This window comes from Pseudophryne corroboree, chromosome 5, assembly GCF_028390025.1.
Source record: "Pseudophryne corroboree isolate aPseCor3 chromosome 5, aPseCor3.hap2, whole genome shotgun sequence".
Classification (NCBI taxonomy): domain Eukaryota; kingdom Metazoa; phylum Chordata; class Amphibia; order Anura; family Myobatrachidae; genus Pseudophryne; species Pseudophryne corroboree.
In genome coordinates, this window is record NC_086448.1 from 635,408,717 (window position 1) to 635,436,672 (window position 27,956).

At 46.7% G+C, this 27,956-nt stretch overlaps 1 protein-coding gene across 2 annotated transcripts in view; it reads left to right on the forward strand.

Moving 5' to 3' along the window:
• Nucleotides 1-27,956, forward strand: part of OSBPL1A (oxysterol binding protein like 1A) — a 537,997-nt gene that overhangs the window by 69,572 nt on the left and 440,469 nt on the right. Inside the window, exons 2-5 of one of the 2 annotated variants that reach the window (XM_063923609.1) lie at nt 10,685-10,807; nt 11,362-11,447; nt 25,249-25,323; nt 25,797-25,908. In XM_063923609.1, coding sequence (XP_063779679.1) covers nt 10,687-10,807; nt 11,362-11,447; nt 25,249-25,323; nt 25,797-25,908 — 394 coding nt within the window. In that variant the 5' untranslated portion in view covers nt 10,685-10,686. Of the gene's footprint in view, nt 1-10,684; nt 10,808-11,361; nt 11,448-25,248; nt 25,324-25,796; nt 25,909-27,956 lie in introns of those variants that run through there. The other variant, XM_063923608.1, reaches the window with a different exon arrangement.

The window sequence follows — 27,956 nt, forward strand, 5'->3', positions numbered from 1 at the left end:
CAGTGTCGGCGCGCAGGGCCTTGTGGTTGTGTGAGTGGATTGCGAACGCAGAATCAAGGCGCAGTGTTGAATCCCTCCCCTTTTCTGGGTAATGGCTCTTTGCAGTTGAGTTGGATACATGGATTTCCAAAGTAACTGCTGGGAAATCCACATGTCTCCCCTCTGGGGCCCCATCGGCGAGACGCTTCTACACGGGGCCGTCTATGCAGTCCTTTTGGTCTAACAGTTTTCGATCTAAGGCCAGAGGTGCCTCAAATGCCACTAGAAGCACCAGAGGTAAGTCAAGAAAACCTGCAAGCACCATCTCTCAGGACCAGACCAACAGTTCTGCTTCCACTAAGACCTCAGCATGACTGTGCCAACCCACCCCGAGGGGATCTCGAGGTGGGAGCTCGACTGCGTCACTTCAGCCGCATCTGGTAGGCTCCCTGCCAGGATACCTGGGTCAGGGATCTCATTTCTCAGGGCTACAAGCTGTAGTTCGACGGTGCTCCTCCCCAACAATTGTTCAAATCAAGCTTACCAGCTTTGGAGAATATGCAGGTTATGTTGGAACAGGCCATCCAAAAGTTGGTACAGTCCCACGTCATTGTTCCGGTATCAATACCACAACGAGGCAAGGGTTATTACTCCAACCTGTTTGTGGTACCGAAACCGGACGGTTCGGTAAGGCCCATTTTGAACCTAAAGTCCTTGAATCCTTACCTGAAGGTCAAAATGGAATCCTTGCGAGCAGTAATTGTGGCCTGGAGGAACAGGAACTCATGGTCTCCCTGGATATCAAGGATGCCTACCTTCATATTCCAATTTGGCCACCTCATCAGGCGTACCTCAGGTTTGCTCTGCTGGACGATCACTACCAGTACCAGGCCCTACCCTTCGGTCTGTCTACAGCTCCGAGGGTATTCACGAAGGTGATGGTGGAGATGATGTTCCAACTCCGGTTCCAGGGGATCATTGTGGTCCCTTACCTGGACGATCTTCTGGTAAAAGCAAGATCAAGGGAGCTTTTATTGCTCCATATCGACTGCACTATCCATCTTCTGTCCCACTAAGGGTGGATCCTCAATTTACAGAATTCCCACCTGGAGCCAACTCAGCGGCTCCTGTTCCTGGGAATGTTGCTGGATACTGTGGCCCAGAAGGTGTTCCCACCAGAGGACAAGGCGAGAACACTTCAGGAGATGGTCCGAATGGTGCTCCGACCTACTCGAGCGCCCATCCATCTTTGCAGAAAATTGCTGGGAAAGATGGTCATCTCATACGAGGTGATCCAATATGGGAGGTTCCATGCCAGAACACTTCAATTGGATCACCTGAGCAAGTGGTCCGGATCACATCTGCAGATGCACCGGATGATTCAGCTGTCACCTCAGGCCAGGATTTCCCTCCTGTGGTGGCTGCAGTGCTCCAATCTCCTGGAAGGCAGGAGTTTCGAGATTCAGGATGGGACCCTCCACATGATGGATGTGAGTCTGCAAAGATGGGGAGCTGTCACCCAAGGGGTGCAGTTCCAGGGCAGGTGGTCAGCCCACGAAGCCCTCCTTCCAATCAACATTCTGGAACTTCGGGCGTTCTACAATGCGCTGCTTCAGGCCTCTCCTCTGCTCACGGATCACGCGATCCAAGTTCAGTCGGACAACGCCACAGCAGTGGCGTAGATCATTCGGCAAGGAGGGCCAAAAAGCAGAGCCTGCATGCGAGAGGTGTCAAAGATACTCCTCTGGGTGGAAACAAATGCAAGAGCAGTGTAGACAATCTTCATTCCAGGTGTGGTCATCTGGGTAGTGGACTTCCTCAGTCGTCACGATCTCCACCCAGGGGAGTGAGGACTCCACCATCAGGTGTTCCAGCAGATCATCCACCGGTGGGGCTGCACACAGATGGACATGATGGCTTCTCGACTCAACAAGAAGCTTCACAGGTATTGCTCACGAACCAGAGACCCTCAGGCGAAGGGCAGTGTATGCTATGCACTGACTTCGCCTTGGCTTTACCGGCTGGTCTACCTGTTACCTCCGATTCCGTTGCTCCCAAGCGAATCAGAAATCAATGAGTTCAGGCAATTTCGGACTCTGAGGGCATGGTACACGGATCTTCTGGACATGTCCGTCGAAGACCTTTGGCCTTTACCGCTAAGAAGCAATCTTCTTCAACAGGGACCATTCATCTACCCGAACTTATGGCGACTTAGTTTGACGGCATGGAAGTTGAGCGGAACATTGTAGCTCACGAGCCGTTCCAAGAAAGTTATTGCTACCATGGTTCAGGCCAGGAAATCCGTGACGTCAAAACACTATCATCATATCTGGAGAAGATATGTCTCTTAGTGCGAGGAACGCACGTATCCACCTGCAGAATTCCACTTGGGATGTTTCTTACGTTTCCTGCAGGCTGGTTTGGATAAGGTCTGGCGTCTGGGTTCCATTAAGGTCCAGATTTCAGCACTCTCCATTTTCTTCCATGAGTAATTGGCACTGTTGCCAGAAGTTCAGACCTTCTTGCAAGGGGTACTCCAAATACAACCTCCTTTTGTGCAGCCTACGGCGCCCTGGGATTTGAATGTGGTGTCGGAATTTCTACAGTCCTCCTGGTTTGAGCCTCTGATGACTGTAGAAGACCAGTACCTCACATGGAAGACTGTGATGTTACTGGCCCTGGCTTCTGCCGAAGGTTGTCTCCGCATTTCACCTGAATCAACCTATTGTGGTTCCGTCCAGTTCTGACACTTCTGCTTCTCCAGAGGCGTTGGATGCTGTGCGAGGCTTGAAGATCTATGTCAAGCGAACGTCTCGGATCAGAAAGACGGATTCCTTGTTCGTGCTCTATGATGCGCAGAAAAAGGGTTGTACTGCTTCGAAGCAGTCCTTTGCTCGTTGGCTTAGGCTAACTATCCAACAGGCCCAAGTCTCTGAAAGACCACTCTATAAGCTTTGTGGGCTCTTCCTGGGCGGCTGCCCGTGGAGTCTCAGCCTTGCAAATATGCCGAGCTGCTACTTGGTCGGGGAAGAACACCTTTTGTGAAGTTCTACAAGTTTGATACCCTGGCCAAAGACGATACCCAGTTTGGGCAGGCAGTGCTGCAGCAGTCTCTGCACATTTCCGCCCATTCTGAAAGCTTTGGGATGTCCCCATCGTACTAGGGGGGTCATTCCGACCCGTTCACACGCAGCGGTTTATCGCTGCAGTGGGAGCGGAATGCGTGTGCACGACGTTGCCCGGAGACCGGGGTCGCCGGGTTACGGCGCGACTTACAAAGGAAGCGGTCGCAGAGCCGACCGCTAAGAAGATTGACAGGAAGGAGGCCTGGCTAGGCGGATCCGGAGCGTTTGGAGACGTTTTCGGGGAGTGGTGAGTATAAAGCAGGCGTGTCCAGCAGAACGGAGGGCGGATGAGTGACGTCAAAGTCCAGCACATCATCGCTGGATCCATTGCACAGCGAAAGTAGCTGCAGGGCTGGTCTTGTTTTGTGTGAATTTTTTTTAGCTTAGCAGGGCTGCACAAGCGTTTGCAGCCCTGCTAAGCTAAAATACCCTCCCCCATAGGTGTGGCTAGTTGATTGCAGCAGCAGCTAAAAGTTGCTGGCTGTGACAACTCGGAATGACCACCTAGATTCCTCCAATATGGATGCTAGAGAAAATATGATTTTAATTACCTACAGGTAGTACTTTTCTCGCCGTCCATAAGGGATATAGGGCACCTGCCTCAGTGCGTGGACTTTTCTGCAGGTACTTTTTTAATGTGTTTACCTGTTCAGTTGTTGTTACCAGCCGTTGCTGGTTGTTATGTTAGTGGTGTGCTGGTATAAATGGATATGGGAGAGGACACTCTGAGACTACCTCTGAAACCCAATGGGTTCTTTAAGTGTGGCAAGGATAGGTGTGTCACCTGTCTTTTTGCTGAACATAAATTTAAAAAAATAAAGCCTTTTGGTAGATCAGAGGAATTTAAGATAAAACATTTTTATGAATTGCAGGACAAATTATGTAATTTATGTTATACAGTGTAAATGTGGCTTACAGTATGTAGGCCGCACTATCCGCCCCCTCCATGAGAAGTTTATGGAGCATAAGAGAAACATCTCTAAGAATCTTAAAACCCACAGTCTGTCTAGCCATGTCTCAATGTGTCAGAGGGGGAATATTAGTGGTCTTACCATTAGAGCAGTTGAACATGTTGGTTTCACTATGAGGGGAGGGGATAGATATAGAAGGCTTTGTATGCGCGAAGCCTTCTGGATTTTTCAATTACACACTTTGAGTCCACATGGTCTTAATGACACTGTGGAACTCAATGCCATCTGATGGCTCTCTCCAGTATTGGCACTGGGCACTCTGGGTATTAGTTTGGTGGTGGAGGAGGGGACTCACTTGGTTTCAAAGGGTCCCTACTCTGCCGTCTTATGAACATCTTTAGTGTCAACAGTTTTCTTGGGGGAACCGGATGGGTTGGATTGGTGCCCGTCCCACCACAGGTGGATCGAGTGTAAACCTATCTCTCTTCCTGGGTGGTATGGGTTCATCCACCCACTCGGTTCAACCTCTGTCTTGTTCCTCTCCCCCCCCCTCCCCAGTCCACCCATATGTCTCCGATTTGTATATTTTGAATTTAATTATTTGGGGTGGGTCTTACACCATTGGTCTCTCCTTTTCCCTCCCCCTTTCCCTTTCCCTCCTTTTCCCCTCCGCCGACTTATTATTCATATCTATCTAATAAGATAATAAATTTTCTGTTGTAAGAATTTATATATATTTTTGGGCAATGTTGATTTGTATCTGAATGGAGATATATTTAGAATCCTGTATGCACACATTCTCCTGAGAATTAATGGAACAGGTGGACCCTCAGGTGTTTGCACTGATGATATTCCCAGGTCTCTTTTTAAATAAGGAGACTTGGTAGAATAGTATCATTCCTTCCCTCTGAAGAACCGACCAGTGCGTGACGGTCGAGAAACGCGTCAGGGCTGCTTCTAGGTTCCAAGCACTCTCCACAGTCTCGGTAGCCACCAATTTCCATCACCATCTACCTCATCGGATAGTCTGATCTGTTGGTCTAGAGCCACCTGCACTGGTCCCCTTTGCAAAGCGGGGACCGTGGCCGCCGACCCCGTGCCTGGCGCCAGCGGTCCAGTCGTGCAGCGAGCGGTGAACACAGGCGCCACAGATTCATCTACTTTTGGAAACGCCGGGCGGCGAGTTTAACCTCGGCGCCGCAGATCAAAATACCCTAGGAAGCGGTAAGCCATCACCGCCCGGAACATTATTAAGTGATTAAGGTAGAGAGCGGCAGACGGAGACGCTCCTGGTGTGCTGTAATACGAGCTAAAGCCTGCTATCTAATAAATTGGATCACAACCACTGGAGGTAACAGTGCACTTGTTACATAATATAACAGTTTAATATAAGTTTCAACCTCATCCATAAAAGAAACAGTAACTCTAACCATGGTATAGATACATGAAGTATCACACAGAACGTATCTGGTGGATACAAATACGTGTCTTTTGCCACTCTTAGACACTAGCTATCAAAATATTGATTCTACTAAGGACGCTTGTAACATCTATTCTGGTATTTACCAGTGCATTATTTAAGTTGAATCATATGTGGACTTAAGTGTTAAGGATCCTATGAAATACATTATTAATGTTTTAACTTTGTTGTAATTTTATTGGCCAATTGGTATTGATTAAGGTATGGTTTATGTGCATATTTTAGCTACATTAAATATGGATTCATTTAAGTCTATTTGCGCTCTCTCTCCCTTCTTTCTTTGTTCATTATTCTATAGGGTCGCTAATACCCTATTTTGAGAGTAGCAAGTAGCATCTCAACATAGGTTCTTTCTAGGCACCTTTTTCTTTGGTGGATATTGGTATAAAATCTCACCATTCCTTGTTTTTCATGTTCCTTCTCTCATATATGTCCTTTCTCCTGTTTTACCTATAACTGCCTGTGGGTGGGGGCATAGAGGGGAGGAGCCAGCACACCCAGTTGAATACATTTAAAGTGCACCGACTCCTTTGGACTTTGTCTATACCCCATTGTACTAGATTCCCCCAGTATCCCTTATAGACTATGAGAAAAGGATTACTGGTAGGTAATTAAAATCCTATATGTTTTTTTTTTTGAGAAATAAGACTGGATTAAGAGGAGGGAATTCAGTTGTTTAATCGCGCCTGATCTCCCATCTAAAGTGACGGGAGATTGTGGGGCGATATTCAATTGTCCCCCGTTTTCGCGATGATTGTGCCTATTTCAGTCGGTTTAGCTGTGTAAAGCGACAAAGCCTAACTAAACAAATTTTTGCGATGCGAGAAGTTCCATTTGGGCGCCCAAACTAGTAAATTTTAGCGAATTTCTATTTTCATTCCCCCCATCGAGTTACCCGCAGCTAAAAATCGGTCAACAATCACGGTAAAACCCCATTTTTTTTTTATTTTTTTTTCCTCACAAAAATGATCAGGGATATCTCCATAATTCAGGCTTCAGCATGTTGGAAATGGAGAAGGCTCTGGAGCACAAAGGACAATGGCACATTTAGCAAACACTGTTCATGATACACCTACACTATTTCCATTTAACCTGAAAATTGCTTGTTGTTTTTTATTTATTTGTTTATAGCTGTAAAAACAAAAAACAAAAAACAGTTTTAACCACTAGCGTTTCTATTTTACCTTATTTTTTCCCTATTCCTTTTTTAAATCTGGCAGGCAAGAAAGAACAATCTAATGTCTGGAAGCTACATACTGTATAATATGTTTCCAATCATCAAAATTGTATCTTGTGTAATTCTATCACATTTACTTACATACAGTATGTTTTGACAGTGGAGTATGAACATAAACAGGTAGGGTGGGTAGGGCAAGAGAAAGGGGAGATTGGGGTCCCAGCATTAGAAGTTTGTGCATGTATGCCATAAAGAAAGGGAAAGGAGGGGATAGGTGCTAATCACAAGGCATTTGATACACAACAGCAGGCTATGATCAGGTGCTGGGATTTAGTATGGTTTATCTCTGTGTCTTTGAACTCTAACTATCTGAACTAAATGGCACATAATTAATCTCCTGTATCTGTTTATGATGGTATCAGGTTGCCTCATATACCGTAGTAAGCTAATATGAAAAACCCTTCAGTGTAGGAGTTATTGCAGATCTCCAGCATTTGCTGCATTGTGCAGATGTTTAAGTACTGAGTTTTATATTGAACCATTGGCATATTGAATAGGATGATCCAAAAACTTGGAAAACTGGGTACCTAAGTCTTCATTATTATTTTGGAGGTAGCAATTATATTGCCCCAGAATGAGCACATTTTGGGGAAGTCGGAAGCGGAAAGGTGTTCCAGCTGAGGCCTTACACCAGTATATAGCATCATGCTTACACAAGTCTCTTATTATGCCGCGTAGGTTAGTGACCCAATCATAGCAAGGGAGTGCTTGTAGAAGATGTGCTATTGTATTCTTGGAAGGATATTCATTTTTCTTTTGTAAATGTTTACAGTGTTCATGGCTATAGGAAAGGATGTGGGTTTGCAGTGTTTTGTGATGAAAAATAAATACTTTTATTTGTGTATTTAAAAATTATGTTGCCGTCTGTGAGGAATTATTTTAGAGGCATAAATACAATGCAGAAGAGATGAAGGCTGCTATTGAAACATCCTGGTCTTCCATAACATCTCAGCAGTGCCACAGGCTGATAGAATCCATGCCACGCCGCATTGAGGCAGTAATTCATGCAAAAGGGGCCCAAACCAAGTACCGAGTACACTTGCATGATTATACTTTTCAGAGGGCTGAAATTTCAGTATTTAAAATCCTCAAAGTTATAACAAATAAAGGCTTGAAAATATCTCACTTTGCATGTAATGAGTCTATATAATATATTATTTTCTAGTGATGTGCACCGGAAATTTTTTCGGGTTTTGGATTCGGTTCCGCGGCCGTGTTTTGGATTCGGACGCGTTTTGGCAAAACCTCCCTGAAAATTTTTTGTCGGATTCGGGTGTGTTTTGGATTCGTTTTTTTTTTTTTTTTTACAAAAAACCCTCAAAAACAGCTTAAATCATATAATTTGGGGGTCATTTTGATCCCATAGTATTATTAACCTCAATAACCATAATTTCCACTCATTTCCAGTCTATTCTGAACACCTCACAATATTATTTTTAATCCTGAAATTTGCACCGAGGTCGCTGGATGACTAAGCTAAGCGACCCAAGTGGCCAACACAAACACCTGGCCCATCTAGGAGTAGCACTGCAGTGTCAGACAGGATGGCACTTGAAAAAAAATAGTCCCCAAACAGCACATGATGCAAAGAAAAAAAGAGGCGCACCAAGGTCGCTGTGTGACTAAGCTAAGCGACCCAAGTGGCCGACACAAACATCTGGCCCATCTAGGAGTGGCACTGCAGTGTCAGACAGGATGGCACTTGAAAAAAAATAGTCCCCAAACAGCACATGATGCAAAGAAAAAAAGAGGCGCACCAAGGTCGCTGTGTGACTAAGCTAAGCGACACAAGTGGCCGACACAAACACCTGGCCCATCTAGGAGTGGCACTGCAGTTTTCTAGCGAGAGGATGAGTGCTTCCATCCTCATGTGAAGCTGAACCACTAGCCATGAACCATAGGCCAGGGCCTCAGCCGTTCCTTGCCACTCCGTGTCGTAAATGGCATATTGGCAAGTTTACGCTTCTCCTCAGACGCTTTTAATTTTGATTTTTGGGTCATTTTACTGAACTTTTGTTTTTTGGATTTTTACATGCTCTCTACTATGACATTGGGCATCGGCCTTGGCAGACGACTTTGATGGCATTTCATCGTCTCGGCCATGACTAGTGGCTGCAGCTTCAGCACGAGGTGGAAGTGGATCTTGATCTTTCCCTATTTTACCCTCCACATTTTTGTTCTCCATTTTTTAATGTGTGGAATTATATGCCAGTATCAATAGCAATGGCCTACTACTATATATACTGCGCACAACTGAAATGCATCACAGGTATGGATGGATAGTATACTTGACGACACAGAGGTAGGTAGAGCAGTGGCCTTCCGTACCGTACTGCTATATATACTGGTGGTTACTGTCAGCAAACTGCAAAACTAAAATGCACCACAGGTATAGAATCTAGATGGATAGTATACTTGCCGACACAGAGGTAGGTAGAGCAGTGGCTTCCGTACCGTACTGCTATATATACTGGTGGTCACTGGTCAGCAAAACTCTGCACTGTACTCCTCCTATATAATATACTGGTGGTCCCCAGTCCCCACAATAAAGCAGTGTGAGCACAGATATATGCAGCACACTGAGCACAGATATGGAGTGTTTTTCAGGCAGACAACGTATACTGGTGGTCACTGGTCAGCAAAACTCTGCACTGTACTCCTCCTATATAATACAGCTGCTCCCTAGTCCCCACAATTAAGCAATAAGCAGCACAAATATTAATAATAAACGGAGAGGACGCCAACCACGTCCTCTCCCTAACATTTCCAATGCACGAGTGAAAATGGCGGCGACGCGCGGCAGCTTATATACAATCCGAATCTCGCGAGAATCCGACAGCGGGATGATGACGTTCGGGCGTGCTCGGATTAACCGAGCCATACGGGAGAATCCGAGTATGCCTCGGACCCGTGTAAAATGGGTGAAGTTTGGGGGGGTTGGGTTTCCGAGGAACCGAACCCGCTCATCACTAATTTTCACCTGTTAAGTTCAATTACTGAAATAAATGAACTTTTGCACGATATTCTAATTTTCTGAGTTTCACCTGTACAACAGTCTGTAGCAGCTGTGCTTAAGTACTATGGGGGAGATATATCAAGCCTTGGAGAGAGAGATAAAGTAACAACCATTCAGATTCCAACGGTCATGTTACAGGCTGTGCTGGAAAAGTGATAGTAAGAAGCTGATTTGTTGGTACTTTTATTCTTCTCTTTATCTCTCTCCAAAGCTTGGTACGTCTCCTGTTATGTCCTTTTAGCAGACATTGAGAGAAATAAAGTACCAACCAATCAGCTTATAATTGCCATTTTACAGGCTATGTTTGAATAATGACAGTAAGGCATGGTACACACAATAAAGATCTATCTGGCGACCCGCCGACCAAGTGGCCGATTAGGCAAGATATACACACAATCGACGCTTGATATGTTTGGACAGACGTCACAATTGGACGGGCATTTGAATTTGCCTGTCCAGCTGTCATGTCTGTTTGGCGGTCTCTGCAGCCAGCGTACAGACAGTCGGCGGATTGCCCATGCACAGATGCACCAATATAAATCTGCTGTGCTGTAGTGCCGATCAGATACGTCTGTGAATGACGATGTTGTTCAGAGACATATCGGGTGTACACCCACACCAATCTGTTCACAATATATTGTTCAATATGATGAATTACATGTCGACCAGTGTGTACCCAGCATAAGAAGCTGGTTGAAGGTACTTTATCTCTCTAAGATTTGATACGTCTCCCTTATAGTGAACAGTAATCAAGGCTTATTCTATATTCTGCATTGCATATTGAATGATTATTATAACTAGTTGCTCCATTCACTGAAGGCAAATGAAACTCCTCCAACTTAAATTAAATTAATTACAAAGCTCTTTTAGATGGGACAAAGCACATGTTTTCTTTTTGTGACAAGTCCTTGTTGACCTGTATTTATTTCCTTCCAGAAATGAACAATGATGCAGAGGAACAACTTCTTTATGATGCCCGAAATGGAAACAAGGAAGAGATCCGAGAACTGCTAGAAAGTTGCAAGAAAGGGCAAATTGTGGTTAATGTTGATTGCAAAGGCAAGTAATCTTCCCTGGTGTCATGTGCTGTGAAGGCACTATTTTGGTTGGTTGAATGGTTTAAGTGGTCTCCCTTGTGTGAAAGCCCACTTTAGTGTACAATGAGCATGCACAGATTTCTGGGCAGGGAGCTGTGGCATTTTTGGATGGCGCTAAGCTTTGTGACTTCTCCAGATTTGCCTGTTTTACCTCCATTGACTCCGCCAATCAGAATGTCTCCAGATATTTGCTTTACTCTGGTAATGTTGCTGTAACTATAACAGAATCCTACAGTATATGCATTAGTGTAAGAAGTCTTCAGACAACAGGTGTACAATTCTTGCTTTGCAAATTATATTCACTTTTGCAGGATATTGAGCGAGATGTATCAAACCGTTCAGAGAGAGAAAGTGATGTTGCCTGAAGAACTACTGTAACATCAGGCTTTTGGCTACCATATTATGCTGGGACTTTAGTTTCACATCAGCTGAAGAGCCAATGATTGCCTAGTTCTGTATAGTATTCACATCCACTACAGTCACTACGCCAGGTAACAATTGTTCATTTGTCTCTAGGTAAAAGTAAGTCTAATTTAGGATGGTCACCTCTACATCTTGCATGTTATTTTGGACACAGAGAAGTAGTAGAAGATTTATTAAAGGTAAGGCCAATATTTATTAGCAATGTGTATCTAGTAATACTTGGACTATCAAGTCTTTAGGAAAAACAACTGCTCACTTCAAATAGCTTCTGAGTAGAAGAAATGATTGTACTGTAAAAGGTGGAATGTATTCCAGGTATAAAACCACATCCCTTCTATGTTCCTTTCTGCTTATTGTGCCAAGTAATTGCCTATAACTGGGCTTGACAAATCCTGGAGGCCAGGTAGCCATGGCCTCTAGATTTTGGTGCCTGGCTACCAGATTTTTGAGGGAGAAAGCAGATACTTTTCAGCCCCAAAAGTCCCAGCTGAGATTTTTGGAGGCATGAGTGTATTGCGGCAGCCATTTCTTGCATGTACTTAGTGTCTGTCCCGGCCGGCACTGACTGAAGTACCTGTCTGTCCCATCCTGCTCTGTCTGCTGACTCCAAACTCTGGCTGCATAGAGATCTCCAATAAGAGGGTCTATGTGTGGCCAGTGATTGCGGCTTCGGAGGGGTACTGATGTGGCCACAGGGTAGGAGGTATTGTTTGCCCGGGGGGAGGCTGTGGAGTGGTTGTTTGCCTGGGGGTGTCCCCTTATTTGTGTGACCGTGGGGGTCGGTAGCCTGTAGGGGTTAACTGCTCATTAATGTGGTCGTGGGTTGTTTGCCAGGAGGGTAGCTGCACTGTAGTGTGGATGTGGAGGGCTGGTATGCCAGAGGCCGTGGGCGTTGGTTTGCCTTGGGGATGGGAAGCTGCTGAGTAGTGTGGTGGGGGTGTTCCATTTTTTTTAATTTTTGGGGGGGTGCTCTGGCTGCTAGACTTTTATCCTGGCTCATAGATTTTAGCAGAAAGTGTCAAGCCCTGGCCTATAAGGTCCTGCAAAACAAAGTAATACCCTGTGACGTTAGAATAAAGTTATGGTCACAGCCATTGTATTAACGCATGAATTGATACATTTTCACCAATTAGTATAAAATGTATAGTAACTATTAATGATATACCATTTTCTTCTGTATTTTGCACTCTCCAGGAGTGTGGCAAGATTGTAGTAGGTATCTCCGAGTTTATATCGGCACAGTATTGGAAGAATGACCTATCACATCTGTGTCTCCATAGTAAAATTAAAATTACTACATCAGCAAAAATTTAACATGCGTAGCATATGCCACTTAATCCTTCCCACTATGTATAGGTAATCAAATACCATGACAACATATCTGTAGCAAATTATCAAGTGTTGGGAGACGGCAGTTTTTCCATGTCTGTGGCCTCTCCACTGTATCTAGGACTCTTCTTGGCCCGGATGGCGTTGAGGTCTGCTTCTGTATTTTGTCATAGGGGTATCATTTCTGATCATGAAAATAGTTTGTTTTGACCCATATGCTGAGAAGTACGTATTGCCAGATGTGTGCAGATCTTCACCATAAGCATGCACACACCCGACACCCGATTTACGTCAGACATTCATCACATACCTGTACACTTGCACTCCTTTTTTTAAACCATTTATTTTGCTTTTGAAATATGGATTATTTATTATGTGTTCACAATCTGAAGCAGTTAGATGCTGCTGGCGACCATTCTCATCATCCTCAGTGGTGTGTACTTGCACCAGCTCCGGGGCATCTGCACTTGTATAGACGTGTATTAAATTAATAATGTAAATGTATAACCTTTTAAAATGTCTTCAGTTACTTATAGATGTTAAACTGCAGATTAAATAGATGAAAGCTGAATCTGGTATTCCAGGAAGTGAGCAGAGCCACGATGGGCTATTATCGTGTCAAACCATAGATTTTCATTGGCCACTTAATGCAAGCTAAAAGGTTTGTAGAAGTGAACTGATGTTATGTAAATTTATTTTCTCTTACGTCCTAGAGGATGCTGTGGAATCCAAAAGGACCATGGGGTATAGACGGGATCCGCAGGAGCTTGGGCACACTAAAAAGACTTTGACTGGGTGTGAACTGGCTCCTCCCTCTATGCCCCTCCTCCAGACCTCAGTTAGACTTTGTGCCCAGGAGTGACTGGACACACACTAGGGGAGCTCTACTGAGTTTCTCTATAAAATACTTTTGTTAGGTTTTTTATTTTCAGGGAGACCTGCTGGCTACAGGCTCCCTGCGTCGTGGGACTGAGGGGAGAGAAGTCAGACCAACTTCTGCTTAGTTAAGGGCTCTGCTTCTTAGGCTACTGGACACCATTAGCTCCAGAGGGTTCGATCACTTGGTTCGCCTAGCTGCTTGTTCCCTGGGCCGCGCCGTTACCCCCCTCACAGAAGCCAGAAGAAAGAAGCCGGGTGAGTATGAGAAGATCCAAAGACATCAGACGGCAGAAGACTTCAGTAACGAGGTAGTAGCGCAGTGGTAGCGCTGCGCTCCATGCTCCCACACACTTCACCAACGGTACTTGCGGGTGCAGGGCGCTGAGGGGGGAGCGCCCTGGGCAGCATGTTACTGGGGTCATTGTGAGCTGGCAGACAGGCATATTCGGTGCCCGGGCACCGTTTTTCATACCCCCGCCAGCATAAGATATTTGAATTTTTGCAGGACTGAAGCGCGCCGGGAAGGGGCGGGGCTTAGCTGCACAGCTCATCAGCGCCATTTTCTCTCATTCACAGCCGCTGCATGAGACGCTGGCCCGGGACCTCCAGGCTCCATTCAAGTAAAAGGGAGCAAAACGGGGGAGTGGGGGGGGGGGACAGATAAATTGGTGCTTGTTTATAATTAAGGGCAGCGCTATCATCATATATTATATTGGTGTGAGCTGGCATATTCCCTCTGTGTTTCTCTCTCCGGGCTTCCCTGTGGGTCTGTCCCCTGGTTTGGGCAGTGTGTGTGGATGTGTCGGTACTACGTGTCGGCATGTCTGAGGCTGAGTGTTCTTCCCCGGAGGAGGTTACTGGGGGCGCAGAAAAGGAGCTGGAAATGGCTCTGTCAGCACAGCCAACACCTGATTTGGTTACTATGTTAAGTACACTTAATGCAAATGTGGCCTCATTGTCTAAGAGGTTGGATAAATCTGAGTCTCAGACACAAGTATGGAGGAAATCCATGGAGGATGCTTTGACTCAGGTGCAGACCCCTTCAGGGTCACAAAAGCGTTCGTTACCCAGATGGTAGATACGGATACCGACACGGATTCTGATTCCGATGTCGATTTCAATGAGGCTACTTTACACCTAAGGCTAGTTAAGAGTATTCAGTACATGATTGTGGTTATTAAAGATGTTTTGCGTATCTCTGACGAACCTGCGGTGCAGGAAACAAGGATTTGTTTATTTAAGGGGAAAAGACCTGAGGTGAAGTTTCCCCCCTCTCATGAAATGAATGCTCTTTGTGAAAAGGCTTGGGAGTCACCAGACAAGAGATGGCAGATTCCCAAGAGAATTTTCATGGCGTATACTTTCCACTCTGGTGACAGGGAAAAATGGGAGTCGTCTCCGAATGTCGACAAGGCTCTATCCCGTTTGTCTAAGAAGGTGGCGCTTCCGTCCCCTGACACGGCAGCTTTCAAGGATCCGGCGGATCGCAAGCTGGAAACGTCTTTGAAGGCCATTTTCGTTAATACGGGTGCATTGCTCAGACCTGCTGTGGCGTCTGTATTGGTGAGTAGTGCTATTGCTAAATGGGCTGATAATTTAGCTTCTGATATGGAAACCCTTGATAAAGATAATATTCTTTTGACTCTTGGTTATATAAAGGACGCTGCAGATTACCTGAAGGATGCGGCGAGGGATGTTGGTCTCTTGGGATCAAGAGCCAATGCCATGGCGGTCTCGGCCAGGAGGGCGCTGTGGATTCATCAATGGAATGCTGATGCCGACTCCAAGAAAAATATGGAAGCTCTTCCCTTCAAAAGTAGTGTCTTGTTTGGTGACGGCCTTGCTGACCTGGTGTCTACCGCGACTGCGGGTAAGTCATCTTTTCTTCTTTATGTTCCCACACAACAGAAAAAGGCACCCTATCAGCAGATGCAGTCCTTTCGACCCAATAAATACAAGCGAGGAAAAGGCTCGTCCTTCCTCGCTTCAAAGGGTAGGGGAAGGAAGTCGCCTGCAGTATCAGGCGCCCAGGACCAAAAGTCCTCCCCCGCCTCTACAAAGTCCACCGCATGACGCTGGGGCTCCCATGCGGGAGTCCGGACCGGTGGGGGGCCGTCAACGGATCTTCAGTCAGGTCTGGGTTCAATCAGGCCTGGATCCTTGTGTCCTAGACAGTGTCTCAGGGATACAAGCTGGAGTTTCAGGAGATGCCCCCTCACCGCTTTTTCATTTCGGCCTTGCCAGTGTCTCTTCCGGAAAGAGATGTGGTAAATGCTGCAATACAAAAGTTGTGTCAACAGAGGGTCATTGTTCCCGTTCCCCCGTCCCCAACGGAGGGAGGGGTTCTATTCGAGCCTCTTTGTCGTACCGAAGCCGGATGGTTCGGTCAGACCGATTCTGAACCTAAAATCTCTCAATCCAAACTTGAAAGTTTTCAAGTTCAAGATGGAATCTCTTCGAGCTGTGATCTCCAGCCTAGAAGGGGGGGATTTTATGGCGTCAGTCGACATAAAGGATGCCTACTTACACGTCCCGATATATCCTCCGCATCAGGCCTTCCTGAGATTTGCGGTGCAGGATTGTCATTACCAATTTCAGATGTTGCCGTTTGGGCTTTCCACGGCCCAAGGAATTTCACCAAGGTAATGGCGGAAATGATGGTTCTCCTTCGCAAGCAAGGGGTTACAATTATCCCGTACTTGGACGATCTCCTGATAAAGGCGAGCTCCAAGGAACAGTTGTTAAGGAATGTGGATCTATCTCTGTCGGTTCTGCGACAACACAGTTGGGTTCTATATTTGCCGAAGTCTCAGTTGATCCCGGCCACTCGGCTGCCCTTTCTGGGCATGATTCTAGACACAGAGATACAGAGAGTGTTTCTTCCGGAAGACAAAGCTCTGGAAATACCTACAATGGTCAGGGAGCTTCTGAGACCGACAAGCTTACGAAGCCATTCCGTTTGGCAGGTTTCATGCCCGGGTGTTTCAGTGGGATCTGCTGAACAAATGGTCCGGGTCTCACCTGCACATGCACCGGAAAATAAGTCTATCTTCCAGGGCCAGGATTTCTCTCCTGTGGTGGCTACAAAGCTCTCACCTTCTAGAGGGACGCCGATTCGGAATCCAGGACTGGGTCCTGCTGACAACAGATGCAAGTCTCCGAGGCTGGGGCGTAGTCACGCAAGGAAGAAATTTCCAGGGAAAATGGTCAAACCAGGAATCTTCACATAAATGTTCTCGAGTTAAGAGCCATTTACAACGGCCTGCTACAAGCAAAGAGCCTTCTTCAGGGTCGTCCTGTCCTGATCCAGTCGGACAACACAACAGCGGTGGCGTAGGCCACAAGAATTCTTCGCTGGGCGGAACAGCACGTGAGCGCTCTGTGAGCAGTCTTCCTTCCGGGCGTGTACAACTGGGAAGCAGACCTCCTCAGCAGACACGATCTCCATCCGGGAGAGTGGGCTCTTCACCAAGAGGTATTTGCAGAAGTGACGGGGTGTTGGGGAATTCCTCTGATAGACATGATGGCGTCTCGCCTCAACAAGAAGCTTCCGAGGTATTGTTCCAGGTCAAGAGACCCCCAAGCCAGTGCAGTGGACGCCCTGGTAACTCCGTGGGTGTTTCAGTCGGTATATGTGTTCCCTCCGCTTCCTGCGTTTGACGGCGTGGAAGTTGAGCACCAAATCTTAGCTCGAAAAGGTATTCCTGGGGAGGTCATCCCCACTCTCCTTAAGGCTAGGAAGGAGGTTACGGCGAAACATCATCACCGTATTTGGAGAAAGTATGTTTCGTGGTGTGAAACCAAAGCTGCTCCTGCGGAGGAATTTCACTTGGGTCAGTTTCTCCATTTTTTGCAGGCAGGCGTTGATGCAGGCCTGAAATTGGGTTCCATCAAAGTGCAGATTTCGGCTTTCTCTATTTTCTTTCAAAAGGAATTGGCCGTCCTTCCAGAGGTTCAGACTTTCGCGAAGGGAGTCCTGCATATCCATCCTCCATTTGTGCCGCCTATGGCGCCGTGGGATCTTGAAGTGGTGTTGCAGTTTCTTATATCTCACTGGTTTAAACCTTTGCGTAGGGTTGAGTTAAAGTTTCTCACTTGGAAGGTGGTCATGCTTTTGGCTCTGGCGTCTGCCAGGCGAGTGTCAGAGTTGGCGGCCTTATCTCACAAGAGTCCGTATTTGATCTTCCATTCGGATAGAGCAGAATTGAGGACTCGTCAACAATTTCCGCCGAAGGTGGTTTCTTCGTTTCACATTAACCAACCTATTGTGGTGCCTGTGGCTACAGATGCTGTGGCGGTTCCAAAGTCTCTTGATGTTGTAAGAGCTTTGAAAATTTACGTCGCCAGAACGGCTCTTACCAGGAAAACAGAGGCTTTGTTTGTCCTGTATGCTTCCAACAAGATTGCTTCTAAGCAAACTATTGCACGCTGGATTTGTAATACAATTCAGCAAGCTCATTCTTCGGCTGGGCTACCGTTGCCGAAGTCAGTAAAGGCCCATTCTACCAGAAAAGTGGGCTTGTTTTGGTCGGCTGCCCGAGGGGTCTCAGCACTTCAGCTTTGCCGAGCAGGTATGTGGTCGGGTTCAAACACCTTTGCTAAGTTTTACAAGTTTGATACCCTGGCTGATGAATACATCATGTTTGCTCAATCGGTGCTGCAGAGTCGTCCACACTCTCCCGCCCGTTCTGAAGCTTTGTTATAGACCCCATGGTCCTTTTGGAGTCCCCAGCATCCTCTAGGACGTAAGAGAAAATAGGATTTCTCTATCGTCCTAGTGGATGCTGGGGTTCCTGAAAGGACCATGGGGGAATAGCGGCTCCGCAGGAGACAGGGCACAAAAAGTAAAGCTTTTCCAGATCAGGTGGTGTGCACTGGCTCCTCCCCCTATGACCCTCCTCCAGACTCCAGTTAGATTTTTGTGCCCGGCCGAGAAGGGTGCAATCTAGGTGGCTCTCCTAAAGAGCTGCTTAGAAAAAGTTTAGCTTAGGTTTTTTATTTTACAGTGAGTCCTGCTGGCAACAGGATCACTGCAACGAGGGACTGAGGGGAGAAGAAGTGAACTCACCTGCGTGCAGGATGGATTGGCTTCTTGGCTACTGGACATCAGCTCCAGAGGGACGATCACAGGTACAGCCTGGATGGTCACCGGAGCCGCGCCGCCGGCCCCCTTGCAGATGCTGAAGTCAGAAGAGGTCCAGAATCGGCGGCTGAAGACTCCTGCAGTCTTCTAAAGGTAGCGCACAGCACTGCAGCTGTGCGCCATTTTCCTCTCAGCACACTTCACACGCAGTCACTGAGGGTGCAGGGCGCTGGCGCCCTGGGAGGCAAATGTAACCTATATAAAGGCTAAAAATACCTCACATATAGCCCCCAGAGGCTATATGGAGATATTTAACCCCTGCCTGGATTCACTAAATAGCGGGAGACGAGCCCGCCGGAAAAGGGCCGGGGCCTATCTCCTCAGCACACGGCGCCATTTCCTCTCACAGCTCCGCTGGTCAGGACGGCTCCCAGGTCTCTCCCCTGCACTGCACTACAGAAACAGGGTAAAACAGAGAGGGGGGGCAAATTTATGGCGATATTTTGATATATATAAAGCAGCTATAAGGGAGCACTTATTATAAGGCTATCCCTGTTATATATAGCGCTTTTGGTGTGTGCTGGCAAACTCTCCCTCTGTCTCCCCAAAGGGCTAGTGGGTCCTGTTTTCGTTAGGAGCATTCCCTGTGTGTCTGCTGTGTGTCGGTACGTGTGTGTCGACATGTATGAGGACGATATTGGTGTGGAGGCGGAGCAATTGCCAAATATGAGGATGTCACCCCCTAGGGAGTCGACACCAGAATGGATGCCTTTATTTATGGAACTACGGGATAGTGTCAACACGCTAAAGCAGTCGTTTGACGACATGAGACGGCCGGACAATCAATTAGTGCCTGTCCAGGCGACTCAAACACCGTCAGGGGCTGTGAAACGCCCTTTGCCTCAGTCGGTCGACACAGACCCAGACACAGGCACTGACTCCAGTGGTGACGGTGACGAATCAACCGTATTTTCCAGTAGGGCCACACGTTATATGATTTTGGCAATGAAGGAGGCGTTACATTTAGCTGATACTACAGGTACCACTAAACAGGGTATTATGTGGGGTGTGAAAAAACTACCTATAGTTTTTCCTGAATCAGAAGAATTAAATGACGTGTGTAATGAAGCGTGGGTTGCCCCTGATAAAAAGCTGATAATTTCAAAGAAATTATTGGCATTATACCCTTTCCCGCCAGAGGTTAGGGAGCGCTGGGAAACACCTCCTAGGGTGGACAAGGCGCTAACACGCTTATCTAAACAAGTGGCGTTACCCTCTCCTGAGACGGCCGCACTTAAAGATCCATCAGATAGGAGGATGGAAAATATCCAAAAAAGTATATACACACATGCAGGTGTTATACTACGACCAGCTATAGCGACTGCCTGGATGTGCAGTGCTGGGGTAGTTTGGTCAGAGTCCCTGATTGAAAATATTGATACCCTGGACAGGGACAATATTTTACTGTCGTTAGAACAAATAAAGGATGCATTTCTTTATATGCGTGATGCACAGAGGGATATCTGCACACTGGCATCACGGGTAAGTGCTATGTCCATTTCGGCCAGAAGAGCTTTATGGACGCGACAGTGGACAGGCGATGCGGATTCAAAACGACATATGGAAGTTTTGCCGTATAAAGGGGAGGAGTTATTTGGAGTCGGTCTATCAGATTTGGTGGCCACGGCTACAGCCGGGAAATCCACCTTTCTACCTCAAGTCACTCCCCAACAGAAAAAGGCACCGACTTTTCAACCGCAGCCCTTTCGTTCCTTTAAAAATAAGAGAGCAAAGGGCTATTCATATCTGCCACGAGGCAGAGGTCGAGGGAAGAGACAGCAACAGGCAGCTCCTTCCCAGGAACAGAAGCCTTCCCCGGCTTCTACAAAAGCCTCAGCATGACGCTGGGGCTTCTCAAGCGGACTCGGGGACGGTGGGTGGTCGTCTCAAAAATTACAGCGCGCAGTGGGCTCACTCGCAGGTAGATCCCTGGATCCTGCAGATAATATCTCAGGGGTACAGGTTGGAATTAGAGACAGATCCACCTCGCCGTTTCCTGAAGTCTGCTTTACCAACGTCCCCCTCCGAAAGGGAGACGGTTTTGGAAGCCATTCACAAGCTGTACTCTCAGCAGGTGATAGTCAAGGTACCTCTTCTACAACAAGGGAAGGGGTATTATTCCACTCTTTTTGTGGTACCGAAGCCGGATGGCTCGGTAAGGCCTATTCTAAATCTGAAGTCCTTGAACCTGTACATAAAGAAGTTCAAGTTCAAGATGGAGTCACTCAGAGCAGTGATAGCGAACCTGGAAGAGGGGGACTTTATGGTATCCTTGGACATCAAGGATGCGTATCTCCACGTTCCAATTTACCCCTCACACCAGGGGTACCTCAGGTTCGTTGTACAAAACTGTCACTATCAGTTTCAGACGCTGCCGTTCGGATTGTCCACGGCACCTCGGGTCTTTACAAAGGTAATGGCCGAGATGATGATTCTTCTTCGAAGAAAAGGCATATTAATTATCCCATACTTGGACGATCTCCTAATAAGGGCAAGGTCCAGAGAACAGCTAGAGATGGGATTAGCACTGTCGCAAGAAGTGCTAAAACGGCACGGGTGGATTCTGAATATTCCAAAATCCCAGTTAATGCCGACAACTCGTCTGCTGTTCCTAGGGATGATTCTGGACACGGTTCAGAAAAAGGTTTTTCTCCCGGAGGAAAAAGCCAAGGAGTTATCCGAGCTTGTCAGGAACCTCCTAAAACCAGGAAAGGTGTCTGTACATCAATGCACAAGAGTCCTGGGAAAAATGGTGGCTTCTTACGAAGCAATTCCATTCGGCAGATTCCACGCAAGAATTTTCCAAAGGGATCTGTTGGACAAATGGTCAGGGTCGCATCTTCAGATGCACCTGCGGATAACCCTGTCTCCAAGGACAAGGGTGTCTCTTCTGTGGTGGTTGCAGAGTGCTCATCTATTGGAGGGCCGCAGATTCGGCATACAGGATTGGATCCTGGTGACCACGGACGCCAGCCTGAGAGGCTGGGGAGCAGTCACACAAGGAAGAAACTTCCAGGGAGTATGGACGAGCCTGGAAACGTCTCTTCACATAAACATTCTGGAACTAAGAGCAATATACAATGCTCTAAGCCAGGCAGAACCTCTGCTTCAGGGAAAACCGGTGTTGATCCAGTCGGACAACATCACGGCAGTCGCCCATGTGAACAGACAGGGCGGCACAAGAAGCAGGAGTGCAATGGCAGAAGCTGCAAGGATTCTTCGCTGGGCAGAGAATCATGTGATAGCACTGTCAGCAGTGTTCATCCCGGGAGTGGACAACTGGGAAGCAGACTTCCTCAGCAGACACGATCTTCACCCGGGAGAGTGGGGACTTCATCCAGAAGTCTTCCACTTGCTGGTAACCCGTTGGGAAAGACCAATGGTGGACATGATGGCGTCTCGCCTCAACAAAAAACTGGACAGGTATTGCGCCAGGTCAAGAGATCCGCAGGCAATAGCTGTGGACGCGCTGGTAACGCCTTGGGTGTACCAGTCGGTGTATGTGTTTCCTCCTCTGCCTCTCATACCAAAAGTATTGAGAATTATACGGCAAAGAGGCGTAAGGACGATACTAGTGGTTCCGGATTGGCCAAGAAGGACTTGGTACCCGGAACTTCAAGAGATGATCACGGAAGATCCGTGGCCTCTACCTCTAAGGAGGGACTTGCTTCAGCAGGGTCCCTGTCTGTTTCAAGACTTACCGCGGCTGCGTTTGACGGCATGGCGGTTGAACGCCGGATCCTAAAGGAAAAAGGCATGCCGGAAGAAGTCATTCCTACTTTGATTAAAGCAAGGAAGGAAGTAACCGTGCAACATTATCACCGAATTTGGCGAAAATATGTTGCGTGGTGCGAAGATCGGAGTGCTCCGACGGAGGAATTTCAACTGGGTCGATTCCTACATTTCCTGCAATCAGGATTGTCTATGGGTCTCAAATTGGGATCTATTAAGGTTCAAATTTCGGCCCTGTCGATTTTCTTTCACAAAGAATTGGCTTCAGTCCCTGAAGTCCAGACCTTTGTTAAGGGAGTGCTACATATACAGCCTCCTGTGGTGCCTCCAGTGGCACCGTGGGATCTCAATGTGGTTTTGGACTTTCTAAAATCTCATTGGTTTGAACCACTAAAGAAGGTGGATTTGAAATATCTCACATGGAAAGTGACCATGCTTCTAGCCCTGGCTTCGGCCAGGAGAGTGTCAGAACTGGCAGCTTTATCTTACAAAAGCCCATATCTGATTTTCCATTCGGACAGGGCAGAACTGCGGACTCGTCCGCATTTTCTCCCTAAGGTGGTGTCAGCATTTCATCTGAACCAGCCTATTGTAGTGCCTGCGGCTACAAGTGACTTGGAGGACTCCAAGTTACTGGACGTTGTCAGAGCATTAAAAATATATATTGCAAGGACAGCTGGAGTCAGAAAATCTGACTCGTTGTTTATATTGTATGCACCCAACAAGATGGGTGCTCCTGCGTCTAAGCAGACGATTGCTCGTTGGATCTGTAGCACAATCCAACTTGCACATTCGGTGGCAGGCCTGCCACAGCCTAAATCTGTAAAGGCCCACTCCACAAGGAAGGTGGGCTCATCTTGGGCGGCTGCCCGAGGGGTCTCGGCATTACAACTTTGCCGAGCAGCTACGTGGTCAGGGGAGAACACGTTTGTAAAATTTTACAAATTTGATACTCTGGCTAAGGAGGACCTGGAGTTCTCTCATTCGGTGCTGCAGAGTCATCCGCACTCTCCCGCCCGTTTGGGAGCTTTGGTATAATCCCCATGGTCCTTTCAGGAACCCCAGCATCCACTAGGACGATAGAGAAAATAAGATTTTACTTACCGATAAATCTATTTCTCGGAGTCCGTAGTGGATGCTGGGCGCCCATCCCAAGTGCGGATTATCTGCAATAATTGTACATAGTTATTGTTAACTAATTCGGGTTATTGTTGAAGGAAGCCATCTTTCAGAGGCTCCGCTGTTATCATACTGTTAACTGGGTTTAGATCACAAGTTGTACGGTGTGATTGGTGTGGCTGGTATGAGTCTTACCCGGGATTCAAAATCCTCCCTTATTGTGTACGCTCGTCCGGGCACAGTACCTAACTGGAGTCTGGAGGAGGGTCATAGGGGGAGGAGCCAGTGCACACCACCTGATCTGGAAAAGCTTTACTTTTTGTGCCCTGTCTCCTGCGGAGCCGCTATTCCCCCATGGTCCTTTCAGGAACCCCAGCATCCACTACGGACTCCGAGAAATAGATTTATCGGTAAGTAAAATCTTATTTTTAGTACCTACCGGTAAATCCTTTTCTCTTAGTCTGTAGAGGATGCTGTGCGCCCATCCCAGTGCGGACTGTTACTTGCAGGGTATTATTACTGGTTAATATTGTTTACACGCGGGTTGTGTATTAGTTATATTCAGCTTGTTGCTGTTAATTCATACTGTTATCTGGTTTCCTGATACTCCGGTTGTACGGTATGTTTGTGGTGTGGGCTGGTAGGTTTCTCGCCCTTGGTTTAAACAAAAATCCTTTCCTCGAAATGTCAGTCTCTCCTGGGCACAGTTCCTATAACGGAGGTCTGGAGGAGGGGCATAAAGGGAGGAGCCAGTTTACACCCAGTCAAAGTCTTTGTAGTGTGCCCAAGCTCCTGCGGATCCTGTCTATACCCCATGGTCCTTTTGGAGTCCCCAGCATCCTCTAAGGACTAGGAGAAAAGGATTTACAGGTAGGTACTAAAATCCTATTTTGTGACAATAAATTTATATAATCTCAGATACATTTTACATACCTTTTACATTCCTCTGTGATACGGAAGCTTTTGTATCCTCACGGATAATAGGAAAGGTCTCCATACATTTTTTTTTTTTTTTTTCTGCTGGTAGATTGCTATGGTGTGGATTATTAGATCTACACTAAAAAGGTTTACAGTTGATAGGTCTACCACTAATGGCAGACATGCATTCGGTCGACAGGGTTGAAAAGGTCGACATAGAATAGGTAGATAGTTAATAAGATCGACAGGGTCAAAAGGTTGACAGGAACAAAAGGTCGACATGGAGATAGTCGACAAAAAGGTAGACACATTTTTATTTTTTTGGTGTGTTTTGTGACTTTTCTGCCATAAATAAGCACCAATAGTGTACTGCGTCCCCTCGCTTTGCTCGCCATGCTTCGGGCAAGGTGCCTCACTCCGCTACTGCTGCGCTTGGCACAGGTTACTATTCCCAATCGTAGTTCTTGTGGATGGTAACGTATGAAATAGTTGAAAAAGAGGAAAAAATAAATAAAAATTGTGTCTACCATTTGTGTGTTGACCTTTTGACCCTTTCGACCTGTTGAGCTGTCTACCATTTACATGTCGAATTTTTGATCCTATCGACCTAATGCATGTCTACCATTAGTGGTAGACCTATGGACTGTAGACCTTTTTAGTGTAGATCTATAGACTGGATACCGTTTGCTACAGACCTTGTTACGTTATCATGATCTACTAGGAATAATCTGTCTAGTGTCACTGAGAGACGAAGTGATTGGATGTTTAAGAACTTGAAGTTACCAAATGAATGTCATCTACTTGCTATACAGAGATTGATATCCCAGACTTGTAACTCGCCTATTCTTTAATTTTGGCAGGTTGGAGCAGATATTAACGTTCTGAATGACATGGGGGACACTCCTTTACACCGAGCTGCCTTTACTGGACGTAAGGTGAAAAGCATGCTTTCTTACTACAGCTGCCGTGCAACGGAGTAGTAGGAGACAGGGATAAAATTAATAACAAACTATTTGCATCAATGTTGTTTGCCAGTGTACATCTAGATACCGTAAAGTTAATATGCAGTGCATAGCAGACTTACAAAGTAAAATCAAAACAAAAACATTATTTTGGAACTTCAGATTAACTCTTTTTTTACTTTTATTTTTAGAAAAAAAAACCTGCACTGCTTGTAACCATTTCTTGCAGCATTGCCAATATTGATCAAATGTTTGCATAAATAATTTATCTCATTAATTGGAGCATTGTTACAGCCCATGTATACTAGAAAATGCATTTGTCCTGTATAAAAGCATTTGAGTTGGAGCCTTTTAGTAATGTTTTACTAACTTAAAAAAAATGCAAATTGCAATTGGTTTACACATTTTTCAGGCAAAGCATAGCTTAATTTATTTCCTTTGATTAGGAGCTGGTGATGTTATTATTGGAGTCCAATGCAGATGCCACCATAATAAATGGAGGAGGACAAACAGCTGGTGATGTGGCACAGGACAAGGAAATTAAGACCATGTTAGAAGGTAATGGTTCCTTTATAACACAGAGTAACTGATAGCAAATTTGGAGGCCTTGCGGATGCCATTTTTAAAAAAATTACCAGCCCCAATGCTCTGTTCCATTTTAGTCCAACAAATACAATTATTTTGAATCAAACTCCTCTGCAGTTTTTACCTTTTACACTATAAATTGTAAAATGGGATTTTGTACTAAAGGTAAATTCTTTTCTCTGACGTCCTAGTGGATGCTGGGAACTCCGAAAGGACCATGGGGAATAGCGGGCTCCGAAGGAGGCTGGGCACTCTAGAAAGATTTATGACTACCTGGTGTGCACTGGCTCCTCCCACTATGACCCTCCTCCAAGCCTCAGTTAGATTTTGTGCCCGGCCGAGGTTGGATGCACACTAGGGGCTCTCCTGAGCTCGTAGAAAGAAAGATAGACTTAGGTTTTTTATTTTCAGTGAGACCTGCTGACAACAGGCTCACTGCAGCGAGGGACTAAGGGGAGAAGAAGCGAACTCGCCTGCTTGCAGCCGGATTGGGCTTCTTAGGCTACTGGACACCATTAGCTCCAGAGGGATCGACCGCAGGCCCAGCCTTGGTGTTCGGTCCCGGAGCCGCGCCGCCGTCCCCCTTACAGAGCCAGAAGCAAGAAGATGGTCCGGAAAATCGGCGGCATGAAGACTTCAGTCTTCACCAAGGTAGCGCACAGCACTGCAGCTGTGCGCCATTGCTCCTCTCACACACTTCACACTCCGGTCACTGAGGGTGCAGGGCGCTGGGGGGGGCGCCCTGAGGCAGCAATAAAAACACCTTGGCTGGCAAAAATACCTCAATATATAGCCCCAGGGGCTATATATGAGGTAAATACCCCTGCCAGATTCCATAAAAAAGCGGGAGAATAGGCCGCGGAAAAGGGGCGGAGCTATCTCCCTCAGCACACTGGCGCCATTTTTCCCTCACAGCTCCGCTGGAAGGAAGCTCCCTAGCACTCCCCTGCAGTCTACACTACAGAAAAGGGTTAAAAAAGAGAGGGGTGGGCACTAAATTTAGGCGCAGTATACATTATATAGAAACAGCAGCTATAGGGGACATAACTCAGTTAGTCCCTGCATTATATAGCGCTCTGGTGTGTGCTGGCATACTCTCACTCTGTCCCCCCAAAGGGCTTTTGTGGGTCCTGTCCTCGTTTAGAGCATTCCCTGTGTGTCTGCGGTGTGTCGGTACGGCTGTGTCGACATGTTGAATGAGGAGGCTTATATGGTGACGGAGCAGAGGCCGATATATGTGATGTCGCCCCCTGTGGGGCAGACACCAGAGTGGATGGATAGCTGAAAGGTATTAACCGACAGTGTCAACTCCTTACATAAAAGGGTGGATGACGTAACAGCTGTGGGACAGCCAGCTTCTCAGCCCGCGCCTGCCCAGGCGTCTCAAAGGCCATCAGGGGCTCAAAAACGCTCGCTCTCTCAGATGGCAGACACAGATGTCGACAAGGAGTCTGACTCCAGTGTCGACAAGGTTGAGACATATACACAATCCACTAGGAACATCCGTGACTTGATCCCGGCAATAAGAAATGTGTTATACATTTCTGACATTAACCCAAGCACCTCTAAAAATGGGTTTTAGGTTGGGGAGAAAAAACAGGCACTGTTTTGTTCCCCCATCAGATGAATAAATGAAGTGTGTGAAAAGCGTGGGTTCCCCTGTTAAGAAACTGGTAATTTCTAAAAAGTTACTGATGGCGTACCCTTTCCCGCCAGGAGGATAAGTTACGCTGGGAGATATCCCCTAGGGTGGATAAGGCGCTCACACGGTTGTCAAAAAAGGTGGCACTGCTGTTTTAGGAACGGCCACTTTGAAGGTACCTGTTGTTAAAAAGCAGGAGGCTATCCTGAAGTCTGTATTTACACACTCAGGTACTAGACTGAGACCTGCAGATCGTGCTGCTGCAGCGTGGTCGGTGACCCTGTCAAGCATACTAGTTTGCTAATATGAGAACATATTAAAGACGTCGTCTTATATATGAGGGATGCACAGAGGGATATTTTGCCGGCTGGCATCCAAA